Genomic DNA, 23,963 nt, shown 5'->3' with positions numbered 1-23,963 from the left:
TCTGGCGCCTGTCTTCCTACCTCATTACCACCTCTCCTGTATTCACTCTGCACACGTTGGCCTTTCTGCAATTTCATAAAGGCACTAAGCTTTTGCTTTTGTTCCAGGCTTTTTCCTCTGTCTCAAAAGCCCTTCTCGCAAATGGTCACATGGTTTGCTTCCTCACTCCCGTTAGGTCTCAGGTTAAGTATGACATCTTTGAGATGCCCTTCCTTGCCCTCTAGCTAAAACAGGCCCTTCCATCCCTTTCTGTCTGTTCTCTTGCCCTGCTTTATATTTCTTCTCCAGTATTTGTTTGCCTATTGTATAGATAGCACTGTCCATGGAACTTGCTGCAATGATGAAAATATTCTATAAAATTCTGTTGTCCAGTATACCACATATGGCAAGTGAACACCTATATCTAGTGAGACTGAGAAACTGAAGTTTTAATTTCATTTAATTTTAATCAATTTACATTTAAATAGCCACATGTGGCTATGGCTACCATATTGGAGAGCACAGCTCTAGCATTTAAGCTCTCTAAGGACAAAGATGTATCTGTCTTGCTTATGACTGTCTCCATGGCCTAGAACAATGCCTGGTACATAGGAAGTACTGAAAAAATCCTTCTTGAATGAATGAGTGATTAGAGCATTAGCTATGAAGTCAGGTGACTGGGGCTGTAGTCCTAATAATTCAGTTGGTATTTTCATGCAAATAATTTGATTTCTCTTTTATAAAATGGCTTTTTCCATATATACCAGGGGTGCCAAAAAAATATATACAAGTGGACACTTTGCTCAGCATTGCTGAAGCAGTAGTTCACCATAATCAGAAGTGTCTGGACGCTGATGGTAACCACGTTGAGCACCTCTTGTCATTGCAGAAGTTAAACGTGACTTGTATTCATCTTTCGTTATCGGTACATATTGAGTATTACAATTTTAATAGTTTTTTCCTTTCTTAAAATGTGTATACATTTTTTTGGCACTCTCTCTCTCTATATATGTATATATATATGGCTTTGAATATTATATTGTATTATATATACATATGTATACATGTGTATATATAGATATGTGTATATATATGTGTGTGTGCATATATACATGTATATGTGTGTGTGTGTGTGTGTGTGTGTGTATATATATATATATATATATATATATATATATATATATATATATTTTCATATTAGAGCCGTACAAGATAGTATATTAGGAACTATAAAATGCAGGAACATTAAGGAGTTGTCATTGTTCACAGAGAGAGGGGATGGTGGTAATGGTTGTTCTGATGGTGCTGGGGGAATCAGGAACTAGGTCTTAGAACTTTTCATATTTCCTGAGTACAATATGAAGTGTAACATTTTCTTATTTTGATTAATTCTCTTTTTCCTTCTATTGTGTGTAGCTTGGCTTTGTACACCCTCATGGGGACAAGCTGCACATCTGTATACATCATGCTTTTTAACAAGATTCAATAAATGATGTGTGCCTGTGCGTGTTTATTAAATTAGAATTGTGGTGATTTTATTCAGTCTGTTAGAAGGCTAAGAAATTGCAAGGCACCATCTGTTTATGTAAGTATTGGAGCCAATTTCCTAGGGCTGGAGCCAAGGGAGCGCTTTTGGCTTTGTGGCTGACCATACTTGGGGGAGAGCATGGATTTGTAAGGCTGGGAGGGACATCCAAAGGTCACTGAACCATTTGGGCTGGTCTCCAGATAGACTTCACCTACATCATCTGAGACACTTGGGCATCTCTCCCGTTTTTAAAGGCCTCCACGCACAGTGATTCTCAGCTCCATTAAGAGTGGTTTTCATTTTTTAGAAACTGATTAGTAAAAAGTTTGAGATTAAACAAAGGTGAAAACACTTGTCCTAAACAAAGGTGAAAACACTTGTCCCAAAAGGAATGGATATCTATATCTATATCTATATCTATATCTATATCTATATCTATATCTATATCTATATAGCTATAGCTGTAGATCTCTCTCTCTCTCTCTCTATATATATATGTATATATATATATATATATATATATATATATATACACACACACACACACACACACATACATACATACACATATATATTTATAATTATTTTTCCTTGGCTACTTTGGAGCCTAGACTTTTCTTCTTTGTTTCCTTAAACAAAGACGCACAGGGGGCATGCAGTTATTCCTCCCACACCCGCCACCTTACTGAGTGTTTCCTGTCATTTCTTGTCTCTCTAGTAGTACTTCTCAAACAGAGGTCCAAGGTGTATTTGCACCAAAATCAGTTGCTGTGGTTATTAAGTACGGAGCTTTCTTGTTTCCAAGCTGAGTTAGACTCTAGATATGGGCCCCCAAAAGCTGAATTTGAAGGAGCTCCCTGGCTCAAGTCTGAGAGCAACTGCCTCTTGTTCATTAGGATTTGGCTCAAAGTTTATTTTCCTCGATTAACCATACTTGATTAATCAACTTTACCATCTAAGAGGAATGAACTGATCTCCACATCTTGTATAAGTGTTATTTATATTGTTTAGCCAAACTCATTTATCTACCTGGATATTGCCTGATTGGTGGGTTAGCAGCTGCCCAGTTGCCAAGTCACGGATAAAAGCAAAAAGAACTTAATTATAAATCTGTTTTAGTTATTTCTATAAAGCTTTTGTAAAGCCCACCATCCATTGTGGTACTCAACATCCTTTATGAGAAAAAAAATAATGTTAAAATTTTTTTTGTCTTCTCTATTGTATGACAAATCTTTTATTAGTATTTTAATGGCTCTTTTATACATGTGTTTTATTATAAGTTGCCTTATTCTTCTTGGATGTAGGTGAAGCATTATTCCCACATTTTGTACTTTAATATAGAATAAAACAAACGACAGCAAGTTGGAGAGTTCTCTGCCTTTTTTGTTGTTGCACATGTTAATGGTCTTGTCCATTCTGTGCAGGAACTCGCGAGGTGACTTTCTGAGGGTGTCAGACTCACTGTACACTGTTTTATTCATACTTGCGTGACAATTTGCCGCACAAGTCCAAATATGAGGAGAGGTTTCGCCTACTCCTGCAATTATTGCTGAGAAAAGGAATTCATTTTATATTTGAGTCCTTGTAAAGCTTCTTCTTTTGTGGTTCCTTTCTCAATTACTGTGTTTTGAATAATAAAGTACTTTGGGGACAACATATTACCCTGCATGACTTCCATCAGAGCTAGTTTTGAATGCTTATTGGGGTTACCTGACACATTCTATTAAAAAAGAGAAGCAAATTTAATGTAGAGTTGGATGTCATTGTAAACAAGCCACTTAAAGATGTCTTAAGTAGTTGCCACCTGGAGACCATGATTATACAGCTATAAGATGAATTTTGAAGAAACCAGCTTGCTTTGCGATTGAATACTTGTGGCAGAGGATAAAATATTCAGCAACAGTGTTATTCACAGACTCAAGAAGTGCTTTACTTGAAACAACTCAGATCTGAAGATGGTAAGCTCTGGAAAACTGAAAAAGTGGTTCTCATAGTGATGAAGATATTGATGATGAACTTACAGATGAAAATTTAAAGAAAATTATTTAATGATATGTGAGAGTTGGAAATGATTTTTTAATTTATATACTATTTTTTAATTATATGTGATTTATAATCTGTATGTTTAACTAAATAAGGTACCCATTTTAAGTAGACTATTTCATCGGCATCTCTAAAAGTTAATACATTCAAGTTGAGTTACAAAACCTTTTATTATTACTTTCTTATTGGGATAACCTTCAACATGCCTTTATATTTGGGTGCAGAGAGCATTCTTTTATTTATTTCTTTTCCACCTGGATATAATAATCTTGGGAGCAGAGGTCACATCTAACCACAGCTCTGCTAAAGCCATTGCATCACATTCTGGCACTGTTCCTGCTCCTTGTAGCTTCTCACTCAACGCTGGCTACTGATAATAACTGTAGCATTTGTAGGTGAAAACAAACTTTGTGGTTTTATTTTTACAAAATGTCCATTAATTTTGTTGGGACTTTCAAAATAAAGTTTCTTGTCAGCTCTGATACTCTATGCAAAGTAGCCAATATATATGTAGAGATTCATTGTGTCTAATCAAAAATATTTTGGTTTCAGTGGGTTCCTCCAGGAGAGAAGGCGTTCCTGCCCATGTTAATCTCTCTGCGTCATCCATGCTAATGATTGCAATGCAGTACACATCCAACCCCGGTAAGTATCTTCATCTATTCATGGGGAAATGTACATAGCCAGAAATTCTATAGTAAGAATTTCATTGGGTGGCTTGACTAATTCTAAAACCAAAAATTAAACAAGGTATCCAACAAGGAGCCTAGAAATTCTCACGTGAGAACTTCTCTGGGAGATGTATTAGAAAACAGACTTTCGAGTTGAAATAAATTTCCTTTGCTATTATCACTTGCAGGCTAGTGATATTTTCAGAATGTTTGAGGACACAGTTTTAGAACATTGACTGGAAATTGGTTTGATATAAGTATATAGGAATAGTTAAATTAGAAATATAAAAATCACCTGCAATTCTAATAATTAAAGATAACCACTGTTAATATTGTGTGAATTTACTACCCTAATGCCACAGAAGTATCCTTGAACACAAATCTTTTCTACATTTCTGATTATTTGATTGGAATAAATTCATAAAAGAGGGACTAATGGGTCAAAGGACAAAAAAATGTCAATAGTCTCACTATATATGAAAGTACACGTAACCTGTCACTGAGTATTATCATAAAATGTGTATAGAGTTGGACAGATGAAAAATAATATCTCATTGTTTTGATTTGTGTAATATTTCTTCAATTACTAGTGATATTGGACAGGTTTCATATGATTTATTCTGATTTCCATTCATCAGTATAATTGCAGATGAACTTTGGGAAACTGACCTGAAAAAGGGCTGGCTGACTGTCATATGCTAAGATATGACTCAGTTTTTATTTTTATTTAATGTTTATTTGGCAAGTGAACAAATTTGGTGGCACTATTTTCAACCTTCTATTTAATTACATAATAAATAATGACTAAGGATAAAAAAAATTTTCATTTTAAAACCTTAATGCCTCTTAGTTTGGAGTATCAGCCTTTAAATATGAAATTCCTTATGATTATTATATGAGGTTAATTAGTGTGTATATTTTGGAAGTTCTGTCTCATATCTCACTCTGTCTGGTTTAAAGTACCCTCAAAATGTCATTTATATTTATTATACATTATGTTCTGGAAAAAAATCCTTCATTTGGAATCTAATTAATTGAAGTTTGATCATGAGGCTTTGGTCCTAATTTCTATATTGGGAGGCAGTAGAGAAATATGGATAAAATCACGTGATTTGAGGTTAGATGTATGCGGGTTTCATCAGAGTTCACCTGCAAATTGTCAGTTAGTGTAATCTTGAGTAAGATTTTTAGCCTCCCTAAGACCAAGTTTCTTCATCTGTACAATGGGAATAATTGTCTCTGCAGTGCCTTAAAATATTGTGAGGATTTAATGGGTTAAACATGTAAAGTATTTACCTAGCGTAGTGAAGGGCGCATTGTAAAATGCTCAATAAATAGCAACGTGGATCACCACGATCTGCCATTTTCTTCTTGGAGTTGAATATTTCACAGGGAAACCACTGTGATCAGATACAATTACTTCTGTTAGTTCTAAATCTGTATCTTCATTTATTCATGGGGAAATGTACATAACCAGAAATTGTATAGTAAGAATTTCATTTGGGATCCAAAACTAGTCTTGTGATGTGGAAAAGAGTTAAGAAGTGAGGTGATACCCAGTGGGAAGCATTCTGGGAACAGGGGTGGGGTTTCATTCTGTTGTTTGAATTTTATTGAGGGAGACAGCAAGAGGCAGCTTGGTTCTTGTAGTCTTTATGTGTCAAGGATTGAGTACAGACCTTGTTCAACTAGGAGGCATTTGTCTAGTAATTCCTATGCACATGGTTCTGTGCTAGGCATTGGGAAAACCATCAGAAATGTAAGATACGGTGCTTGCTATGGAACTTACGTCTAATTGGGAGTCTTAAGCATATTCAATAAGTCACTAATGTACAATGTAAAGTAGTGTGTGAAAAGTACAAAATAAAGGCTATAGACAGAATTAATTCATCAGAAGGAGATGTTTCTGTGGATTGAAATGATCAGGAAAGGCTTGTGCCACTTGAGCAAACTGTGGATTTTAAAATATGGGTAAAGTTTTAATTGATAGGATAAGTGGGGCCTTCTGGGAGGGGAATTGGTTTAAACAAAGGGACTCTCCAGGTTTGTTCACAGGGCAGTCAGTGAACTACTCTGAACCAGGTTCATGTAGCAGATACATGGAGAATAACGAATACTGTGTAGGAGAAAGTGGCCTGCAGTAGCTGCACTTGAGAACTCAGTGATGGCTTAAGAACAAAATTCCATTTCTAGAAGGCCATTTATACATTCAGTAGTCACTGAATGTCTACTATGTGCCAGGCACTGGGGACACCATAGATAGCAAAACAGAAACGGTCACTGCCCTCACCTCATGAGGCTGTCCTTATGGGGGTGGGGGGAGAAGACATTAATCAAATCATTATAAAAGCAAATGTAAAGTTCAATGATGACAAGTGCTACGAGGCCCTATAAAAGGAGATTTTTGTTTTATTGAAGAGGTCAGGGAGGGCTACTCTGGGGGAATAATCTTTGGTGTGAGGACTGAAAGATGAGTAGCATTAACAAGGCCTACAAGAGGTGGGGGATTCAGGAGAAGAATCTCAGGTGTCAGAGGGAGCGTGGCAAGCAGGTGGGACTGAAAGATCAGTGTAGCTTCCTGTGAGATGGAACTGTAGACTTCTTGGAGCCAGAACCTGCTCGATATTGTGGGCTCTCCTTGGGCATCCTGTGTTTATTCCAAGTCTGGGATATCCCAATGGGAAGACACTGAAGGATTTTTGAGTGGTTATGTGTGTGTCATCCTGGTTGCAGGAGGCAGAGTGAAGATAGATTGACCTATGAGGAGGCCATTGCATTTGTCTAGGCATGTAAAAGGCAGAGGCAATTGAGACTGAGAAAAGAAAAAATTGACGGGACTTCGTGACATATTGGATATGGTGGGTTTTTAGTTTCAGAACTAGATGCACGGCGGTTCTATTCACTGAGAAAGGAGACACTGGTAGAAGAAGACCAGGCTTCTGAGGGAAGCTCATGAAATCTGTTTTAGACATGTTGTGTTCAAGGTGTCTTTGAGACATTTAAGAGGAATGGTACACCTTGGCCTACTATATTGTTATATGGCAATTATATCTCAATAAAACTGGGGGGGAAAAACTCCACACATAACCTTAGTAAGACTTCCGTAAGTCCAAAACAGAAAATACAAGTAAATCAGCTTACTTCAGGAAATAGGTAATGATAATTAGGAAGTTGTATTGTGAGTCTGGAACTCAGACTAGAGATCCATGTTCGAAGTAATGAACTTTAAGTCTATATATAAGTGTGCAGCGACATCCATCGTGTTGCGTATAGCTGGTAACTGAGGTTCTGTATGAGTGTGACGTTGCTTACAAGAGAGCATCGAATGAAAAGTGGAGTGGGTTTGTGACCAGGCCTTCAGGAACTCTGGCAGGGAGTGGGACCATGGAAGAATAAGCTTGCCAAGCAGAGGGAGAGATTGTATCTGTTAGGATGTGCTTGGCTGACTAACAGAGGCTTTCAACTGCAAGAACGTTTGTTGTTTACTTGGTAAGAAGTCTTAGAGATAGTTCCAAGTGTCAGGGGGCTGAGATGGCATCTGTGTTTCTCTTGAATTTCTCCTCATGTTTGCAAGATGGCTGCCACAGGGCAGGTTATTATATTCTTCCAAAGCCACATCCACAAACAGGTAGTAGGACCAGTCAGGGTAAGGACAGCAAGGTCTCCTGGTGTGCCTCTTTGCTTTTATCAGAGAGAAAAGGAAAACAATGTCTCACAAGCTCTCCAAGCAGATTCTCTCTTAGGTCCTGCTGGCCAGAACCGAGTCACAGGCCACAGGCTGTATTGGGAAATGGACAAGGTAGAAAGGGTTGTTGATAGCAGTTGAGTAGCACCAAGAGTGTCTGTCACAGGTACTAGGAGAGGGTCCGTCGTGAAGTCAAGGGGAGAGAGGGTTCTAAAGAGCAACAGTGCTCGGCGGTACTGAATGCTGCCGAAGGTCTAGTAAGAAGCAGACTGAAAATTGTCCATTGAGTTGAATGACACGGAGGTTACTGGTGACTCAGTTGAGACCTGCTTCAGTGCCATGAGAGGTTTGGAAAATAGATGAGGGAAGATGTAAAACAACTATCTAACTAGAGTGAAAGTAAACATAGGCAATCAAAGAAGATTTCTGTTGTATAGCTTTTAAGAATTCCTCAACAGATGGAATTAACAATCACATGATAATACTCCCATTCTAGTCCATCAGTCTTTCACTTGCTATGTGTCCAAACTTGGGCAAGATAGGAAACTAAGTCTCAGCTTTCTAACTGCAACATGGTGGTTATAAGACAATACATATAAAGCTCTTAGCACATACAATACCTGCCATAATGAAAGTTCAGTACATGTGAGCTTTTATGATAATCCTATTAGGCTATATTTTTCCTATGTATTTCTTGACTACATTGGTATAAGTTTATGTTGTAAAGGTATGATTACTAGGGATTTTCCTTAATGTTTTCTTTGTTGATAAGATGAATGAAATACACTCCTCAAGGATCTTGGAATAAAGCTTAATAAAGTCAAGGATTTATATGATTTTTGAAAAGCATGAATATCTGGAAAGAAGTAATTTTTAATTTAACGATTAGAATGAAAATCATACTAATGTAGTTTATTATATCTCAAAGTATATATTTACATTTCATGTACAAATTACATTTTCTTCCTTACAGTTTATCATTGTCAATTATTGGAATGCCTCATGAAATATAAACAAGAAGTCTGGAAAGTAAGTTTTGGTCCACATTTAAGTCATAGCCACAAACTTAATTTATACATACAGTAAAAATTGTTTTCATGTTAAAAGTGTTTTTAGGTTAAATTTATGGATGATGTATTATTTTGGTGTGGCAGAACCTATGATTCTTTCCTTACTGGGTACTTATTTGTCATTTAGAGCAAGAATGATTTTGAAGAACACAGTGGCTTGACAGAAAGAGTAATTGGATATCTCTTATTCTTGGAATTTAGCAAATACTATATATTATGTGACAATTTAATTTGAAAGGTTGCTTGAGAATTTGTCTCAAGCAAAACAGATGTGATTTGTTAAGAAATGTGTTTTAGGAAAATATTTTTAGAAAAGCAGTGTTTGGCAAACTGGCTCATGCCATTCTGAAATCTGTCTTTAACATTATTCTGAGTAGAGAAGAATTTGTTAAAAGATATTGTCCTTTTGAACTCTACCTTGTGGGGGTTTATTTATAGGACCAATAAGTAAATAATAAAAAAATATTTTAATATGATCTAATTTGAGATGCATACCTGGATGATGAGATTCCAGGGGAATTAACCACCTCTACCCTTCCACTGAAACTGAATGAGCTACCTTTATTTTTATTTGATCATGCTAAGTCAAAATATTCTTCCTGTTTCCTTTAGGATCTTTTGTACGTGATAGCCTATGGGCCTTCACAAGTGAAACCTCCAGCTGTGCAAATGCTATTCCATTACTGGCCCAATTTGAAACCTCCTGGGGCGATAAGTGAATATAGGGGGTTGCAGTACACAGGTAAGAAAAGAATACCTGTGATGCCCCATCTTTATTTCTCCCAGGTCATATTTGGCTCACCTACTTATACATTATTTTATCATGCCGGATTACCTTTACGTGCCTTTAGACATTGTCGTAAGTCCTTTCTGAAACTAGGTGGTATAAAATAAACCAATTAAAATTAATCTCAAAAACATTTATGACACCATAGCAAATTGCCTAAGTCTCAGTCTCGTTTGCTACACACCTGGCCTGGGGTCTTAACTACTGCAAACAGTGATCATTGCAAAGGTGTAAGCGGTGAGTAATGCTGCAGATTTGCTCACCATGTGGCAAGACCCCAAGTGGCTAATTCTGTTCTGATAAGAAGACTTGGAACATGTTCAACATTACCAGTTTATACGTTAAATAAAAATTAAATGACCCTGATAGCCTAGTTGGACAGGAAGAGTCAACAATTGCTGAGTATTGGTATAATACTAACTGAGAAGTAAATACTGGATTTAAATGTAAAGTATATATTTACCAAAATGAAATCAACCCCAGGTCCCTATGCTGTGGTTTATGTTTAAATGTTATGAAATCTAAGAAGCAACCTCTGGCTAATGGAGTTTCTGATGTCCCTGGCTACCCTCTCCCCCCACTTATTTGTATATAGTTTTCTGAAAATGGAAGGGGTGGATATTTTGGCAAAGTTAGCTTTTATGCAAGTTATTGTGGGATTTTATACTGCTATTCTAGTACCTACTTCCTTCTTGGCATTACTTGTTTTTCCTAAGGTGATGTGAGATGGTTTAAAGGGGTGGTTTACTTCAGGTGCATGATATATGTTCCTGATTTAAAGCCAAGCCACTTACTAATACCTGCTTTTTGGGCTTTGATGGTCCTGGTCCTGGGTGTGCTTATTCTAACTTCAGAACAAACAATTTTGGCCTTAGTGGTAACAATAATATCAAATTAAAACAATGAAGATAGATAGTAAGTTTTACAAACTAGGAATTGATATCATCAATAGTAGACAGTGTTTAAGTGTTGCTAAGTGGATAGTTTGAATGTTAAAGCAAAATGTTGGAAGTATCAATAAAAGATAACATGACTGAAATATTTGACACCAACCCCTTCTCAGCAGATCCCTGAGATAAGCATTTATATGACGTATGAATGGGTAACCAGTATTAAATGAAATCTACTTGGTAAATATTGTAAGAGTAACTCATGTGCCACACACTGTACATTTGTTGATGATACAAGAACTGACACAAAACCAGACTTCATGGAGCTTAATACAATCTAGATATGAATATTTATTCATTTATTCAACAAATATTTGTGGGGTGTGTATCACTAGTAGCTAGGCATTATTCTAGGCACTGGTGGTAATGCAATGAAAAAAATAGACTGAAATCACTAATATTTTGGTGTGTACATTCCACTTGTGGGGGAAAGACCAGGAAACCACCTTGCAGTGTAGTAAGTGCTCAGGTAGAACAAATGCAGTTGACCCTAGAAGAACACAGGGGTTAGGGTTGCTAACCCCCCTTCCCTGCACAGTCATAAATTCTAGTACAACTTTTGACTCCCCCAAAACTTAACTACTGATAGGCTACTGTTGACCGGAGCCTTATAGATTAAGTAGCCAATTAACATATTTTGTATGCTATATCTATTATACACTGTATTCTTTTTTTTTTTTTAAAGATTTTATTGGGGAAGGGGAACAAGACTTTATTGGGGAACAGTGTATATTTCCAGGACTTTTTTTTTTATTGGGGAACAGTAGTGTGTTTTTCCCAGGACTCATCAACTCCATCCAAGTCAAGTTGTTGTCCTTTCAATCTTAGTTGTGGAATGTGTCATTCAGCTTCAAGTTGTTGTCCTTTCATTCTTAGTTGTGGAGGGCGCAGCTCAGCTCCAGGTCCAGTTGCCCTTGTTAGTTGTAGGGGGCAGAGCCCACCATCCCTTGTGGGAGTTGAGAAATTGAACTGGCAACCTTGTGGTTGAGAGGACACACTCCAACCAACTGAGCCATCCCGGAGGCTGTTCAGCTCAAGGTGCCGTGTTCAGTCTTAGTTGCAGGGGGCGGAGCCCACCATCCCTTGCGGGACTCGAGGAGTTGATCTGAAAACTTTGTGGTTGAGAGCCCACTGGCCCATGTGGGAATCCAACCGGCAGCCTCTGGAATTAGGAGCACGGAGCTCCAACTGCCTGAGCCACTGGGCCGGCCCTACAGTGTATTCTTATAATAAAGGAAACTAGACAAAATATTAAGAGAATCATAAAGAAGATACATTTACAGCTTTAGTGAAAAAAATCTCATAGTGGACGCAGGCAGTTTAAACCGGGTTGTCCAAGGGTCAACTGTACAGAGAGCTGTGGGAACACACAGGAGGGGGCTCTGACCTCACCCTGATGGTGCGCAAATTTGAAGAGAGTGGAGTTGTCACGGAAGCTTCTTCAGTGAGTGACATGTAAGCCGACATCTGAAAGAGATGCACACACTAAACAAGGGGAGTGACTCATGAGTGGATAAAATGTGAGTTTGAAGCACTCACAGCAAGGGTGAAGGAACGGCAAGGGTGCAGACTGGGAGACCCAAGGGAGCACGATTGTATTTAGGAACTGGAGGAAGTCATATGCAGCCAGACAGTGGAGGGACAGGAGGAGAGCAGGCAGGGGCAAGCAGAAAGTCTGGCAAGGCCTGTGAAGTCATTTGGATTTCATCCTAATTGTCAAGGGAAACCACGGACAGGTTTTAAGTGGAGAACCCCCAGAATGTGATTTGCCTGGGAAACCTGAGAGCCGCTTCCATTTCCCCGTGTGACCATATGCTCTCAGAAGGGCCAGTCAAATCTGTCTCCCTGGAACAGCTCAGCCTGTGCCAATTAAGACCAAAGTGGCTTTCTTCTCTTGGCCTACCTCAACAAGATGTCTCTGTCTACAGGCATTCGTTTTTGTATTCTATCTGAACTCTGGGACAAAAGATGGCGGAAGGATATACATTTCCGCTGCAGAGACTGTTGCAAACGTAGATAGGGAATAACTAACTATCTAACTTTGGTTTAGGCTACCAAATTAGTAGAGTTAGGTTCTTGAATTTTATACAAGTTAAGTACAAGAGCTCTCCTGGTTCTTTTATATAATAACTTACCCAGCATTGAGTTATTTGTCTTTTTATTATCTTTATTATATCTCCACAAAATTATTAAAAAGTTTTAATTCTTTTTTAACTGGTGCGTTATGCACATGTAGAAAAACACAAATTATAAGTGTACGTGGAACACCTCCCACCATGTTTACTGCCATGATTACCTCCTTCTGTTATCCCAAAGGTAATTGCTAACCTGACTTCCAACATCAGAGATTAATTTGCCTATTTTTGAATTTTACATAAATGGAATCATACTTTGTGTGTGTGTGTGTGTGTGTGTGTGTGTGTGTGTGTGTGTGTAAATTTTTCCTGGGTTGAGCATAACTGTGGTTCATTCATTTTCATTGCTATATATATTCTACCAAATGAATGTACCACAGTTTATGTATCCCTTTTACTATTAATGGATATTTGGGTTGTTCCCACTTTTTGGTGACTACAAATAATGCTATGAACATCCTTCTGTATATCTTTTAGTACATACGTGTGTACATTTCTGTAAGATACATGCCTAGGATGGAATTGCTGGATTAGAGGGTTTGCATGTATACAGTTTTAATGGATAATGGCAAACAGTTTTCCAAAAGGGCTGTACTAATTTGTACTCCCATTAGAAGTGTATATTCCACATTTTGGACAATACTTTATTTGTTTTCAAAATTTTTGCCATTTTGGAGGGTATGTAAAGTATCTTATTGTGGTAATAATTTGTATTTCCCTGGTTACTAATGCACACTTTTAAAATATATTTATTGGCCATTTGGATATCCATATAATCTTTGTCAGTTATATATGCAGTTATATGTAATAAATATATCTTTTATTTTTTCACTCTCTTAATGATGACTTTTGATTAACTGAAGTTCTTGATTTTAATGTAATCAAATCATTAATTTTTTCGTTATATAAAGTGCTCTTTATATCCTAGCTGAGAAAATCTTTCCCTACTCCTTCAAAATTATTGTTGTCCAGAATGTTTTTATCTTTTGCATTTAGTTGTATCTGGAATTAATTTTTCTGTATGGTGTGAGGTAAGGGTCAATCTTTTTTTTTGCTTATCGATAGTCAACTGGCTCAGCATCATTTATTAAAAACATTGTCCATTCCGTACTGCTCTGTAGTACCATTTTTGGGGTGATGAATCAAGTGTCTATTTAAGGATGGTTCTGTCTCTGATTCTTTGTTTAGTTCAATTGGTATATTTTTCCTTTTCCCAATACCACACTGTCTTAAATAATGTAGCTTAATAATGAAATTTTATATCCTTCAGTGCAAGTCTCTCCACCTTGTTGTAATCGTTGCTCTCTTCCTCATCTTCCCTGCTTTCTCCTCTTCCTGTTCTTTCTCCTTCTCCTTTTTTTCGTCCTCCTTTATGGTCATTCGTATGGTCAGCTATTTGCTAAGTTAAACACACACAAACACATGCCTACTACTAGGATTTTAATTGAGACTGCCTTGAATGTAGAGATCAATTTGATGAACTGACATCTTTACAATATTGAATCTTTCAATCCGTGCACATAGTATATCTCTTCATTTATTTAGACTTTCTTTTGTTTCCCTTAGTGCTGTTTTATAGTTTTCTGTGTAAATGTCTTGCCTATTTCTCATGTAGTGTGTGCCTAGGTATTTTTTTGATGTTATTGTCAATGGTATATCTTTTCAAAATTACACTTTCTAACTCCTTGTTGCTAGTATGTAGACATGCATTTAATTCTAGAATATTGCTCTTATATCTAGTAACCTTACTAAATAACTGTTTAATTCTAATAATTTATTTGTACTTTTGTTAAAATTTTTTTCTCTATGTGCACAATTATATTAATGTTGAATAATAACAGTTTAATGTCTCCTTTTCAGTCCTTATGCCTTTTACATCTTATGCCTTATTGAACTGGCTAAAACCTCCTGTGCTATGTGGAGTTCTAAGTTCCTTCATGGTTTCGTTTTTGACCCATGGATCATTTAGAAGGGTGATGATTAATTTCTAAACAGGTGGGGATTTTCCTACTGAGGTTTTTATATTGACCTATAGCTTGATTCCTCTGTGGTCAGACAACATACTTTATATTATTTAATTCGTTTAACAGTTTTTACACTTTCTTTAGACCTGGTCATTTTGTAAATGTTCCTGTGTACTTAAAAAGAACTTGTATTTCACAGTTGATTCTGTGTTCTATGTATGTCAGTTAAATAAAATTTGTTAATTGTATGGTTCAACATTTTTATATCCTTATTGCATTTTTGTCTATTTCTTTTATCAGTTACCAAGAGTAGAATCTTAAAATCTCCTACCATGATTGTGGATCTGTGTATTCCTCATTATAGTTCTGGCAATATTTGCTGTATACATGTGGAGGCTGCCTTATTAGGTGCATACAAATTTAGAATGTAGTATCTTTCTGGTGAATTGACATTTTTGCCATTATGAAATGCATATCTTTTTCTCTAGTAGTGCTTTTGTGTGTGTGTTAAAATCTACTTTGTCTTATACTAGCTACACCAGTTTTCATGCGTGCATAGCATAACTTTTTCCACCCTTTTATTTTTATATTCTTATATTTCATGTTTGTCTTGTAAGCAGTATATCATTCTCCTTTTGAAACTTAGTTTTCAGTATATGTGCCTTTTAATTGGAGCACTTAGTCCATATATATGTAGTGTAATTATTGGTATGTTTGACTTTGAGCCCATTTTTCTATTTGCTTTCTATTTCTCCTGCCTTTCTGTGGGCCCTTTTTCCCCTCTTTTGCAGTGATTAAGTATATTTAAATATTCCATGTTAGTGAGTTATTCAGTCTTCTGTATTCTTTTAATCATTAGCTTAGGGATTGTACCGTACATTCTTGACTCATGAGTATCTAGTATAAAATACCACTTTTACCTTTTCCTGTAAAATGACAGATGATTTAAATTTATTTTACCCCCTCTTGATTTCCATTCTATGCTTTTATACTCTTTGTTTTTCGTAATTCCACAAAACATAATTATTATTCTTTGCAGTCAATATTTGTTAGAGTTTCTTTTATCTTGTTCTTTTAACCTTTTTATATCTCTAAGCTCCATCTGGGATTAAATTTTTTTTCCATAATAATATCTTTTAGTATTTCCTTTAGTGCCTTTCTACTGGGGATAAATTTTCTGTTAGTGTTTGTTTGAAAATGTCTGTTTTTATTTTTAAAAGACATTTTCTCAGTGTATCCATTTCTAGATTGGCAGTCATTTTCTTTCCATGCTTTGAAGGTATTTCATGATATTTTCATTTTTATTGTTTCTATTGAGAAGCTATCTGTCAGTTATTGTTGCTCTTTTGAAAGTAAACTACCATTTTTTCTTTTGAAAATTTTTCTTTTTTTATTCAATTGAAATTTTCTTTTTTAAATATATTTTTTCCAGTTTTATTAAGAAATAATTGACAACATCACTGTATAAGTTTAAGGCATATAGCATGGTGGTTTGATTTACATATGTTGTGAAATGATTATTGCAATAGGTTCAGCACCATTATCTCATATATTTACAATATAAAGGAATGAAGGAAGAAAGGGAAAAAAATGCTTTTCTTCTTGTGATGAGAACTCTTAGGATTTACTCTCTTAACAACTTTCCCATATATCATACTGGGCAGTGTTAGCTACAGTCATCATGTTGTACATTATATCCTTATACCTCTAAAGATCTTATAACTGGAAATTTGTACTCCCCACCCTCCATCTCTGGTAATCACATGTCTGATCATCTTTCTCTATGAGTTTTTTTTTTTTTTTCCCCCGATTACACATATAAGTGTAGAGATCATACAGTATTTGTTTTTCTCTGTCTGAATTATTTCACTTAGCATAATGCCTTTAAGGTCCATCCATGTTGTTGCAAATGGTAGGATTTCCTAATTTTTTATGGCTGAATAATATTCCATTGTATGTGTGTATATATCACAACTTCTTTATCCATTTATGCACTGGTGGACACTTAGGTTGTTTCCATTCTTGGCTATTGTAAATAATGTTGCTATGAATATGGAGGTACAGATATCTATTTGAGTTAATGTTTTCATTTCCTTTGGCTATATTCCCAGAAAAGGAATTGCTGGATCATATGGCAGGTCTATTTTTTATATTTTGAGAATCCTCCATACTGTTTTCTACAGTGCCTGTATCAATTCACATTCCCACCAACAGTGCACAAACGTTTGCTTTTCTCCACATTTATGTCGGCATTTGTTATCTCTTGTCTTTTTGATGCTAGCCATTCTAACAGACATGAGGTGATATCTCATTGTGGTTTTAATTTGCATTTCCCTGATGACCAGTGATGTTGAGCAACTTTGCATGTATCTGTTGGCCTTTTGTTTATCTTCTTTGGAAAAATGTCTATTTAGGTCCTTTGCCCATTTTTTAATTGGGTTGTTTGTATGAGTTCTTTGTGTATTTTGGATGTTCACCCCTTTCAGATCTACGGTTTGCAAATAATTTTTTCCCCATTCTGTAGGTTGTCTTTTTACTGTTGATGGTTTCTTTTTTGTACAGAAGCTATTTAGTTTGATGGCGCTCCACTTGTTTATTTTTTATTTTATTGCTTGTACTTTAGGTGTCATATATAAAAAATGATTACCAAGACTCATGTCAAAGATATTTATTTCTGTTTTCTTCTAGGAGTTTTTCATAGTTTCAGGTCTTACATTTAAGTGTTTAATCCATTTTGGGTAAATTTTTATGAGTGGTGTAACATAGGGGTCCAGTTTCATTCTCTTCCATGTGAATATCCAATTATCCTACTGTGTTTCCCCAGGGTCTTATATTAATTTTTGCTTCAAAAGACACATTAGAGCTGATTGTCTGACTAGGTCTCATTTTTGGGGAAACACGGTAGTACCATTTATGGAAGAGACTGCCTTTTCTCCACTGAGTGTTGTTGGCTCCCTTGTTAAATATTAGTTGACTGTTTATGCTTGGATTATTTCTCTGGGCTCTTGATTCTGTTTCATTGGTCTATTTATCTGTTTTTATTCCAGTAACATACTGTTCTGATTATATAGCTTTATAGTATAGTATAGTATAGTATAGTATAGTATAGTATAGTATAGTATAGTATAGAATAGTATAGTATAGTATAGAATAGTATAGTATAGTATAGAATAGTATAGTATAGTATAGTATAGTATAGTATAGTATAGTATAGTATAGTATAGCTTGAAATTGGAGTGTGATGCCTCCTGCTTTATTCTTCCTTCTCAGGAGTTCTTTGGCTATTTGGGGTCTTTTGTAGTTCCATATAAATTTTAGCAGTGTTTTTTCTACTCTGTAAAAAATGCCATTGGAATCTTGATAAGGATTGTATTGAATCTGTAGATGGCTTTTGGTAATATTGGCATTTTAACAGTATTAATTCTTCCAATCCATGAACATGGGATATCCTTTCATTTATTTGTGTGTTCTTCATTTTCTTTTACATATGTCTTGTAGTCTTTTTTTTTTTTTTTTTTTTTTAAATAAATTTTTTTAAGTTCTTTCTTTCTTTTTTAAATTGGGGAGCAGTGTATTTCTCCAGGGCCCATCAACTCCAAGTCGTTGGACTTCAGTCTAGTTGTGCAGGGCGCAGCTCAGCTCCAAGTCCAATTGCCGTTTTCAATCTTAGTTGCAGGGGATGCACCCCACCATTCCATGTGGGAATTGAACCGGCAACCTTGTTGTTGAGAGCTTGTGCTCTAACCAACTGAGCCATTTGGCCGCCCCTCCAGCAGCGCAGCAGCAGCTCGTTGCTTTCAATCTAGTTGTGGAGGGTGCAGCTTACTGGCCCATGTAGGAATCGAACTGGCAGCCTTGTTGTTCAGAGCTTGCATTGTAACCAACTGAGCCATCCAGCCTCCCAATGTCTTGTAGTTTTGAGTAGTGATCTTTCATCTCCTTTGTTAAATTTATTCCTAAGTACTTTATTGTTTTTGATGCTATTGTAAATGGGATCAATTTCTCTCTTTTTCAGAAAATTCATTGTTAGTGCATAGAAATACTACTGATTTTTGCATGTTAATTTTATATCTTGCAACTTTACTGAATTTATTGGTTAGATCTAACAGTTTTTGTTGTTGTTGAGTCTTTAGGATGTTCTATATATAAAATCATGTCATATGTAAATAGAGACAATTTTACTTATTTCTTTCCAATTCTGGTACTTTTTATTTCTTTTGCTTGCTTGATTGCTCTAGCTAGGCCTTCTAGTATTATGTTGAATAGGAATGGTGAGAATGGGCACTCTTGTCTTGTTCCTGATCTCAGAGAAAAAGCTCTCAACCTTTTACCATTGGGTATGAGGTTAGCTGTGGGCTTGTCATATATAGCCATTATAATGTTGAAATATATTCCTTCTATGCCTAATTTGTGAAGTTTTTATCATGAATGCATGTTGGAATTTTTGTCTAACGCTTTTCCTGTGCCTATTGTGATGATCATATATGATTCTTTTCTTTCACTCTGGTAAAGTGATGTATCATGTTGATTGATTTGCATATGTTGAACCATCCTTGAATTTCAGGGATAAATCCCACTTGATCATGGTGAATTCAGTGTGCTACTGAACTTGGTTTGCTAGTATTTTATTGAGAATTTTTGCATCTATATTCATCAGGGATATTGGCCTGTAGTTTTCTTTTCTAGTAGTGTTCTTTTCTGGTTTTGATATCAGGATAATGCTGGCCTTGTACAATAAGTTTGGGAGTATTCCCTCTTCTTTAGTTTTTTTGGAAGAGTTTGAGAAGATTGGTGTTTCTTCTTTAAATGTTTGGTAAACTTCACCAGTGAAGTCACCTGGTCCTGAGTTTCTTTGGGAGATTTTTGATTACCGATTCAATCTCCTTGGTCTATTTACTGTATTTCCCTGAAAATAAGACCTAACTGGAAAATAAGCCCTAGCATGATATTGCAGGATGCTCATAATATAAGCCCTACCCTAAAAATAAGCCCCAGTTAAGATCGTCAGCCAGACGGACACATTCAGTATGTCTGTTGCGACACACAACAGGCGTATTGAATTATAAAATAATAATATTAATATATAATCAAATATAAATAAATAATATTATTGACATTAATACTTAAAATAAATGATAATATAAATTATAATTAAGTACTTGTAAATACCCAAGTGGGCGCCTTTGGACGAGAGATAAATGCCTATGTAAACAGATAAACTCTAGACTTACTGCTGAATGACCAATCGGAGTACAGACACAACACATGAATAACGTGCGCACTTGATAACAAACGGACATGGTTGTATCTAAAATGAATCTTCATAATTCAGTATGTCATGTGTTGTTGTAATGGATGTACTTAGTGCATTCGTGTGAAATAAAGAAACGTTTTCTGAATTTTGATGCCTGCAATTTTTCGTCGCTTTTGTGTGGACCATCATTCTTAATTGTCATCATTTTTGTTGCCACTTCTGTCTCGTAAGTCTTCAGTTAACACTTGATTTAATGGTAGATTTAAAGGGAATAATAGTTTGACTCCTAGACAAGATGAGTGCAAAAAGAAAGAGCTATTCTGTCGAGTACAAGAAAGTAATCGTGGAGGACTCCCAGGGCAAGAGTCTTACGTCTTTCTGCAAAGACAAGAAGTTGGATTTCCGAATGGTTTGAAAATGGCGAGCAGAGTGCGATAACCTCAGTCAACAGGTGGACAAGGGAAATGCTAAGAAGTGCAAGTGTGGATCAGGTCGGCAACCTTTATTTCCTGAGCTGGAAGACATCATCTGTGAATGGATTACTGACAGGAGAGCAAAGGCTTTGGTTGTGCGCAGGACTGATATTCAAGCATTTGCCCTTGCAATGGTACCACAGTTAGAAATATCCCCAGAAAAATTCAAAGCATCACAACACTGGCTGGATGGCTTCCTTCAGCCACATGAACTGTCTCTAAGATCGACAACACTGTTCAAGCTGGAAGATACTGAAGTTATTAAATGTGCACTTGCATTCAAGTCCTTTGTTGATGGCATGGACTTTCCTAAATACCAACTCTCCAACATGATTGCTGTGGATGAAACTGTAGTGTTTATGGGCCAACGATCTCAAACGACTATTGACCAAAAGTGCGTGTGTTACCTGTATTTTGGCAATTTGTCTGGCTGGAAAGAAAGCCCCACCTCTAATCATCGCTAAGGGCAAGAAAGATAAGGTTGAACGTGTTTCAGGCATTTATGTTCTTGAAAGCGAAAAAGCCTGGTGCACACAAGAAGTTATAAGGAAGTGGGTCAATTTAATGCTGCCACTTGTTTTGCAAGGTGGCCAAAGAGGTCTGATAGTCTTGGATTCAGTTAGCACTCACCACGCTAAAGACATGAAGAACTTCCTTGCAGAGAGAAGAATAGATCAAATAATGATTCTCGCAGGAATGACTGCCTATCTCTAGACTCTTGATATTGCAATAAACAAGCCATTCAAGGACCATTTGCACATGGAAATCAATGACTATATTGAAAATAGAATGGAGAGAAATCTGCGTGGAAACTTTGTGAAGCCTATCCTGCAAGAGGTCGTAACTTGGGTGAAGAATTCATGGGATAAAATCACTGACAGCTGTGTTGCCAATGCACTACGAGCAGGCTACATGGACAAGAAGTGCTCATTTAAGGAGAGCTCTATTGCTGGACATGAGAGATTGGGGCCAATGGTTCTACAGGAAATGGAGTTGCAAGAAATTCAAGCCGGAATTCAGGGTTTGGAGAGTTGTGACGATGTTCTAGAAGATGACATGACTGTATTTGAATAAATGTAGTTTTTGTACATGAATAAATGTAGATTGTTGTACATGAATAAATGAAAAAGTAAGACATCCCTAAAAATAAGCCCTAATGCATCTTTTGGAGCAAAAATTAATATAAGACCTGGTCTTATTTTTGGGGAAATATGGTAGATTTTCTATTTCTTGGTCTGTTTAGATTTTCTTATTCTTCCTGATTCAGTCTTTGTAAGTCGTATGTTTTTAGAATTTTTCTATTTCTTCTAGATTTTATTGGCATGTAGTTGTTCATATTAACCTCTTATAAGCCTTTGCATTTCTCTGGTATCAATTGTAATGTCTCTTTTTTTCATTTATAAGTTTATTGATTTAGGTTCTCTTTTGTCCTTGGTTAGTCTAGCTAAATTTGTCTATTTTGTTTATCTTTTCTATGAACCACTAGTTTGGTTAATTTTTTTTTCTGTTCTCATTTATTTCTGTTCAAAACTTTGTTATTTCCTTTCTCCTGTCAACTTTGGGCTCAGTTTATTATTTTCTTTCCTGTTTTCCTAAGACTTAGAGTTATGTTGTTTATTTGGGATTTTTCTTTCTTCTTAATGTCATTTATTGCTATGAACTTCCCTCTTAGGTTTGTTTTTGCTAAATCCGCTAAGTTTTGGTCTGTTTTGTTTCTGTTTTTGTTTGTCTAAAGAAACGTCTATGTCCCCTTTAATTTCTTTGATCCATTGGTTGTTTAGGAGATTATTGTTTAATTTCCATGTGTTTGTGAATTTTCCAGTTTGCCTCTTGTTGCTGATTTTCAGTTTCATGCTGTTATGGTCAGAGAATATATTTGGTATGATTTCAGTGTTCTTGGATTTGCTAAGACTTGTTTTGTGACCAAATGTATGATCTATCTTAGAAAATGTTCCATGTACAGTTGAAAAGGATATGTATTCTGCTGTTGTTGGATAGAATGTTCTGTATATGTCTGTTAGGTCTATTTGGTCTGCAGTTTTGTTCAGATTTTCTGTTTCCTTATTGATTCTCTGGATGATCTATCCAATGTTGAGAGTGAGCTTTTCTTTCTTTCTTTCTTTCTTTCTTTCTTTCTTTCTTTCTTTCTTTCTTTCTTTCTTTCTTTCTTTCTTTCTTCCCTCCCTCCCTCCCTCCCTCCCTCCCTCCCTCCCTCCCTCCCTCCTTCCCTCCCTCCCTCCCTCTCTCTCTCTTTCTTTCTTTTTTCTTTCTTAGAAGTTTTACTATGACGTATCCAATTATGATATTATTTCTGTCTTTTTTTGGGTTCTAGAACTTCTTGGCTTAATATCTCATTAGTTTTGGAAAATTGCCAGGCATTATGTTTCTTTTTTTTAGTGACAACAATAGTACATTAAGGTATAGTTTATATATAGTAAGATGCACAAGTATCAAGTATATGGCTGGATCAGTTTTAGCAAATGTATGACGCTCATTTAATCATCACCCAGATAGAAACAATAAAATATTTTCATCATCCCAGAAACTAATGACATACTCCTTTCCAATTAATGCCCTCCCGCCCACCCTGAAGCAGACACTACTTTGTTGTTATATAATTCATATACATAGTGCCCCATTGTCCACAGTTTTGCTTTCCATGGTTTCAGTTACCCACAGTCAACCATGGTCTAAAATATTAAATGGAAAATTCCAGAAATAAACAATTCATAAGTTTGAAATTGCATGCTGTTCTGAGGAGCGTGATGACATCTTGCACCATCCCACTCCCTCCTGCTCAGGATGTGAATCATCCCTTTGTTTGGCGTATCCACACTACATGCTACCTGTATGTTAGTCACTTAGTAGCAGTCTAAGTTATCACACCAACTGTTGTGCTATGCAGTGCTTGTGCTCAAGTAACCCTTATTTTATTTCATAATGTCACATTCACCTAACTTTTATTATAATATAGTTATAATTGTTTTATTTTATTATTGGCTATTGTTGTTAATTTCTTATGTGCCTAATTTATAAATTAAGCTTTATTGTTATGTATGTATAGGAAAAAACACATAGAGTTTGGTACTGTTCAAGGTTTCAGGTTATCCACTGAGTGTCTTGGAACAATTTCCCTGCAGATAATGGGGGACTGTTGTATTTATATAATTCAGGGATTTATGTAAATGGTGACCAAACAGTATGGATTCTTTCATGTCTTACTTCATTCATTCAACATAATGTTATTGAGATTAATCTGTGTGTTGAGGATATTAGCAATTCTTTTTTATTGCTAAGTAACTATTCCATTGCATGAACATACCACGCTTTGTTTTTCAATCCTGCTGATGCTATTGATGTACCTTCAGGTTGTTGCAAGTTTTTGTGGGTATATGTAATCGTTTCTCTTTGGTATATACCTGGG

The 23,963-nt window shown here is 36.1% G+C and overlaps 1 protein-coding gene across 17 annotated transcripts in view; it reads left to right on the top strand.

Annotated features, from left to right (window-relative positions):
* UNC79 (unc-79 homolog, NALCN channel complex subunit) overlaps window positions 1-23,963 on the top strand; it is a 233,123-nt gene that overhangs the window by 49,103 nt on the left and 160,057 nt on the right. For 16 of the 17 annotated variants that reach the window (XM_019745590.2, XM_074327014.1, XM_019745539.2 and 13 more), the window contains 3 exons: window positions 4,103-4,195; window positions 8,880-8,935; window positions 9,589-9,718. The exons of the other annotated variant lie outside the window; for it this stretch is intronic. In XM_019745590.2, the coding sequence (XP_019601149.2) occupies window positions 4,103-4,195; window positions 8,880-8,935; window positions 9,589-9,718 (279 nt within the window). The remainder of the gene's footprint in view (window positions 1-4,102; window positions 4,196-8,879; window positions 8,936-9,588; window positions 9,719-23,963) is intronic. 17 annotated transcript variants of the gene reach the window in all.

The sequence above is a fragment of the Rhinolophus sinicus genome, linkage group LG03 (assembly GCF_036562045.2).
Source record: "Rhinolophus sinicus isolate RSC01 linkage group LG03, ASM3656204v1, whole genome shotgun sequence".
Classification (NCBI taxonomy): Eukaryota; Metazoa; Chordata; class Mammalia; order Chiroptera; family Rhinolophidae; genus Rhinolophus; species Rhinolophus sinicus.
This window is presented reverse-complemented; position numbering and strand designations above follow the sequence as displayed.